Source organism: Clinocottus analis, unplaced genomic scaffold (genome assembly GCF_023055335.1).
Source record: "Clinocottus analis isolate CAN_PGR_092001 unplaced genomic scaffold, fCliAna1.0.p SCAF_24, whole genome shotgun sequence".
In the NCBI taxonomy this organism is placed as follows: domain Eukaryota; kingdom Metazoa; phylum Chordata; class Actinopteri; order Perciformes; family Cottidae; genus Clinocottus; species Clinocottus analis.
The window spans coordinates 5,048,425-5,054,642 of NW_027175976.1; the positions used below are offsets into that span (position 1 = coordinate 5,048,425).

The 6,218-nt window shown below is 49.5% G+C and overlaps 1 protein-coding gene across 1 annotated transcript; it reads right to left on the reverse strand.

Moving 5' to 3' along the window:
- Positions 1-1,214: 1,214 nt before the first annotated feature.
- Positions 1,215-5,953, reverse strand: LOC137794201 (zona pellucida sperm-binding protein 3-like). Its single transcript, XM_068590888.1, has 11 exons — positions 5,486-5,953; positions 5,275-5,374; positions 4,734-4,852; positions 4,539-4,657; positions 3,995-4,098; positions 3,208-3,385; positions 3,008-3,125; positions 2,254-2,345; positions 2,053-2,147; positions 1,450-1,581; positions 1,215-1,342 (listed from the first exon to the last, which is right to left on the reverse strand). The coding sequence occupies exons 1-11, from the start codon at positions 5,951-5,953 to the stop codon at positions 1,215-1,217; spliced, it is 1,653 nt and encodes a 550-aa protein (XP_068446989.1).
- Positions 5,954-6,218: the final 265 nt, after the last annotated feature.

Consider the following 6,218-nt stretch of genomic DNA (forward strand, 5'->3'; position numbering starts at 1 on the left):
GTGTGTCGTTAGGTATGGCTTTTTATTAGCCCCTGGTGTGTTGGAGATGCGAGGCGGGAGGAAGGGGAGAGGAGGGGGGGGGGGGCAGCAGTAAACCAGCGCTGCCGTCAGCCCCGCACACGAGAACAAACACCCCATTAAAGCGAGGCCTTCACATATTACTGTAATAAAAGCCCCTGCTCTCGCCTTTATGGGCTTTTTAATTATGTCTATTCGTCTTCCCGGGCTTGTGAGCAACAGTTCATGATGAGCCCCATTTCACCAACGCTGCTGCCACCGGCAGGAAACTGGAGGGGGGCGAATAAAAAAAAAAGGGAAAAACCCAAAGTGGCCTGAAGCTAAAATATGACTACGGTTACCGAGACGGTGCGTTGTGTTGTTTCGCGCAGCGCGGAGCCAACGGCGCTCGGCTTGTTTGTTCTCTGGGTTTTCTTGCTGTGGATTAGTAGGAAAAAAGATGGAAAAATCTCATGCAGCTCAAGTGAATTACATGGCAGCTCGGCAGTAATGGAGTGTATTAGATTAGCTCCGCGAGATCGGGGCAGTGGCTCGACTAGCCGCATGCGGCCCTAAAAATTAACCATGCAAATCATCCATGCATGAATTAAGCATGAGGGGCCGGCACTTTGGGCCATTTTACTGCTGGTGCACTTGCCTTTTTTTGGTCTTGTTTACACAGTACTTGTATATTCAGACTGATTCGTGTATATGGAAGGTTGCTCACTGGCCACCCACAGGTACCCAAATTCAAAACACCCCCCTGCACATTATGAAAGCCATATTCAGTAAAGTATTCATTTATTGCATCATGCCTCAAAGAAATCGGTGCCTGGTATTAAAGCCCCCTGATAGATGGAGCAATATACAGTGCCTCATTGTGTACACATTTTATAGTCGGGCCATTTTCTGCAATGGTGGACACTTCAGCTTGACCTCCTTTTAACCCCTGGCAAGCCCATATACTTAAACCTGGAATATAGTGAGCAACATAAGATGCAACCAAATAAAACCTCCTGCAGAGAAATAATGATGCCTTTATCTTTAAAACTATTTTCAAAAGCAGAAAAAACAACAACATTGGAACTGGTAGTTTCAGTATTATGTTATTAGCTCAGTGGGGAAGGGGGGGGTGGGGGGGGGACTAGCTTAACTTTTGTTCTGCTTCAGCATAGAGTACAGGAAAGAGGAGGATGTAAACGCTTTATTGTCTTGAATCAGGTGCCAACAGAGTGTCCGGTGGATTTGTGGCGTCTGCTGCGAATGACGGCAGCCATGACAACTAGCATCAGCGCGGCCAGCGCCGCTCCCCCTCCACACAGCAGGGCCGTCCACGGATAGGAGGCTGAGGACGCCGCGCAGAGGACATCAGAGAGAGAGGGAAAAAAAGAGGGGGGATTTTAATGCATTTTCCAGTCTTGCCGTGTGTGAAAACAGCCGGTGGCGCCCTACCTGCTTGAGTCTCTTGGTGCTTTTGCAGCGCCGAGTGCAACTCCATCTCCTCCAGCAGGATGTTCTCTTCTAACAGGATGCTCTCCTCCAGCAGGATGGGGCCCAAAGCCACCGTCCCCTCCCACTGCGGATCTGGAGGAAGTGCAAACAAACGAAAACTAGAAATACTTTCAGCCAGCAGATTCAGCCGTTGACGATACGACCGATTGGCTGGACAATAAAAAGTTAATAAAAAAAAAGAAAAAAAAAGGGATCAGCTCAAAAATCAATCCTCCGAAGACGCGTAAACAGCGCGCTTGCCAAGTGATGCCACGTCAGCATGTCTAAATATGGGCGCAACCTCAGTTTGTCAGTCGGCGGCTGATTACATTTCAATCCTCGTTGCTGGCAATCATTTGGGTTACTTTCCAACAGAATTGAGTGAGGCTTTGCTCCTTCAGTACCATCAGGACAGCCAAGCAAATAACATTTTAGGGCGGGATAACTTTTAGATAATTGTACCAGAAAATATTAGATACGACAGTAGTGTCTAAATGCGTCCCCTGCGTCAGGATGAAATGTTCATCCCAGAGTGTAATGTACTGTCGCTTGTGCAAACCGTACCGACATCTGCTGCGAGGCCTCGTTTCCGTCTCGGCGCGCTGCAGCTGGTCTCACAGCAGCTGCACACCTTATTGTCTCCACCTGATGCCACCCATCTGTCCAGAGGCAACGACACGGCGCGGTTACAGAGGGCTGAGGGATTCTCGTCACAGCGTGAAGGAAAACAAGTGAACAAGTGCAAATAAAAGAAATTCAGCACACCGGTTAGCTTCAGCCAAGAAGGAACAGGCTTTGTGCTGCGAGTCGATGGGCACGGAGACTTTTGTTGCTTTCAGGCGACACGTGATGTAGAGCTATGACAACGTTAAGGACAGCAGCATGGAGAGCGTTAAACATGCATTATTAGTGATATTAAATAAAAGCAGAGATGGCATTTCCACTCATTACAATTTGTCCCCAATGTAGAAGCAAGTAACATTTCTGTAAATGTTGCTGAAAGAGAAGTGTTTGGCATCGATTGTCACCTTTTTGTGTACACTATTTTTTGCACTAAAACCTCAATAATCAAAGTCTTGAAGGGCGGATGTTAAAGCAGTCTGCTGCATATGGGAGTAGAATTGTCCTAATTAGCAAAACGCACAAAGTTAATTAAAATACAAAGCTCTGATTGTACAGATGCACAAGAAAGATTTTCCAAGTTACCGGCTCCATATTCACGGCACAGCTCCGACTTCTATCATATGAAAAGCGAGAAGGCTTTCATGTTCTCACTTGGAAAGTATTTGAACCGAGCGCAGAACAGACGGTATCATAGCCTTCAAACACTTACCAATGTGCGCATTATGTGCCAACTTAGCGCGTAAGAGACGAACACGGAAAGGAATGTCAAGTAACGCAGGGATCAGATGCAAGGAATAGAAATATTAAGGGAAAAGGGGAAAAAAAAAAAAAACCTGCCTGAGAAGTCAAACATCTGACTATGTGGTTCCAGATCAATGGTACGAACACATCTTACTGAATTCTTGTGCTCGTGGTTGAACCTGAAGGCTCTCAGCTGAAAGTGAAGTTTATCCTCCTGGCTCCTCTGCATGAAGTACGACTTGGTTCCCGTCAGTTTAGCGTCACTTAAACACCTTGCATGGCAGAACACAGGAGTCAGAGTCGTGAAAGCAGACCTGCAACACGCGATCGTCCTCGGTGGAATCCGTTTCTCACCCGTGGTTGCCGATGAAGGGGTAGCGGGGCAGCGAGCTGGGGTCCGGGCCCGCGCTCGCCACGCAGCTGTCCACGTAGACTCTCAGAGGAACGTGGTGGCCCCGGAGGACCGCCGCCTCGACGTGCATCACTTCATTCAGGCGGTAAGAGCTGGAAGGCCTCTGCGACTGCAGGTCCTCTAATCAAATACAGGGAGGAGGAATAGAAGTGGAAAAGTAACGCTGGGGCCACCAATCCGGTTAGATGGAAGTTAAACGACGCCCTGCGGGCCAGAGTGGCTCAGCAGCATTGATACAGGTACTGTAACAACAACAGGAAAGTACTTTAAAGAAGCGCTAAATTAATTACAGCATTATCAACCTGATGAAACAGGTGAGCCTGCAAAAGCAGCTTTTGTAAACTTTCATAACGTCCGCGCTCACTTTACAACGAGGGACGTTTTAAAACTCAGTCGTCGCTGTCTGCAGTGTTGGAATTAATGAGAAGGCATAATCAGCGGCGTATTGATCGTGCGAGTGACCCCGACGGGGTCGGCCGCAGCCTGCAAAAGGCATGCAATTTCAGCTCGTCGCCGTGCATCAAAAGTTCCCGCCTGTTCATCAAGTCGCCGTTTAGCATCTGCGCCGTCCTGCGAGGCCTTTGTGATTGCAATTACGGCCCGTCGGCGGGGAAATTAGCCAAACCGCCTGGTGCAAATCAGAGCTCTAACTCGCAGGAACGTCGGCTACCCCCCCCCCTTCCCTCCCCGCTCCTTCAAGTTGGCGGCCCGTCGACACGCGTTGCCCACCTTTCATGAGGCGCAGGGAGAATTGCAGCCGCTGATCCGATAACATGCTGGAGAGGAGGGGCTTCCAGGTGGGACTCATGGCGGCGCTGCTCACGAGCATCCGCCTGCGAGGACGTCAAAAGCATTTTACTGGAGAGGTGGTGTGCCTCACAAGAAAGAGACAAGGGAGGTAAAAACAGCATGGTCAAATTCAAACCATTGAAGATGTAATACCACATAGGAGGCAATCAAAGAGGCCTGGAATTATTATTTATGACTTGGAAACATACACCTAATCCCGCCTTTTTGAGTTGGGACATATTGCACCTTGAACTTTGACCCTCTTGCTCACTGTGCAGGGGATTGTGGGTCAGAAAAGCTAGAAAGCATGCTAGCCTACATATTGCCAAATGCGACCCTGAACATCCTGGTACTTTTAGCGTCCTGCATTCAACACACCATGTATCGAGACAGACCGAATCGCTTTCTGGCACACTTAAAAAAGATCCGGTGCTCGAGTAATGGAACAGTGAGGTTGCGGAAATGCCCCGTTATGAGACTTTACCTTTGATAGTGGCATTCAATTAGCACCATTGCAGGGTTGGTCTTTAAAACGAAGGTGTTGCCGATCGGAGTGGGAGTGTACATTAGTGAAAAGGAGTAGATGAGGTCTTCTTCAGTCATCTGAGGGACAAAAAAAATTAAACAAAAGTTACAATGGTCGCATACACAAAAGTGGACACTAAAGGGAGACACACACCCTCAATGTGCAGCCGCAGTCCTGTAACTCTGACTGGAACCGCACGACGTTGTGAGCGGTGGACAGAGCGGCGCAGCCGCCGAGGGTCAGATCACTCGGACGGATCAACTGGCCGTTTCCTAGGAACAAAAGAGGAGAAGGTGCAGCTTAAATCAGGACCATTACCACTATTACCTTGAGGCCATTTCTTCTCCTGGTCCAGTCAATAACACTCACAGCAAGGGAAGGTTCAGCCACAGGACAAATACAAAAAACAAAAAAAAGGGGGCTCTTAATGCATCGCCCGGGCATGCAGAGCGGCCCTTTTTAGGGGAGAGGAAATGAAAAGGAAACGCAATATTGATCCGTGTCCATATAGTCTGTGCCATTTGCCGTAATCTGCACCGAGTGTCCCATCTCGACCGTTACATTAAAAATGTTCCAAATGTTCCAATTCGGGCCTCAGTGCTGAACCCTCCCTCTGAGCAGAAGGCTCGTTAAACGGACCGGTGCCGCTGCGGACGAACAACATAACCCAGCCCGGGATCAGCTCAGCCGTTACCTAAGAAGTTCTGCTTGACCTCTACGATGACCTCTCCTTCGCCACAGAGCACCACCACGGTGTCGGCTGGCACGGGCACCCGCTGCTCAAACATCAGCGTCTGAACCTGGAATATCAAGCAAACTTAAATTGTACTGAACTTAAAAATAAAAATAAAAAAAAGTGTAGAAGATGAATAATATTTTTTTTTAAAGTTGCGTGGAAGTCCTACCGTTGAGTCCGGCTCTGCAGGTGGGTTCAGATCTGGGCCTTGAATGAGGATGAACGACGCTTGAGTGGGTTGAAACGACCTTGGAGATAGGACGGGCACCTCTGGCTCCAGCTGCTCTGACGTCAGGGCGCCGGCCTGCGACCACTGCGGGCTTTGAGTGGTGTGCATCTGCTCCTCGAGGGCCGGGGGCGGCGCCGGCGTCGTGACCGCCGGGACCCGGAGCTGGTTGGCCTTGAGCCGGTAGGTGACGGGGGAGCGGGTCAGACCGGCGTGCTCCGTCCAGTTTGACCCTCGATCTGCCGTCTGCGGCGATCTGGGCTGTTGTCGGCTCGTCGTCACGTGCTCCAGTGGGATCCGGGTCGGAGGTTCATTGGTGCTCGAGTTCGACCAGTTGTGTGTAGCGGCACAAAGAGTTCCACCTGAGAGGAGAAGCACTAATCCTAACAAAATGGCCTCTCTGAAACCCATTACAACTTATCCAACTGTTTCTTTTTTCCAGAGAGGACTGCTGCTTAAGTCTTTCAAACAAAACCTATTTGTGGGAACTCGGCTCTGGCTCCGCCTCCTCCTAATGACTTGATTGGACTCCAGCCTGGAGGATTCAATTAATGACACTTTTCCTTTTCCACTCCTCCTCGTCACTCAACAGATGTGCAGATTGGATATCGGCCGCTTGGCTGTGAGCTCAGGAAGTGGAAGTTACCGCCTCTGTTTAGCTCCTTCCTTTGTGTCA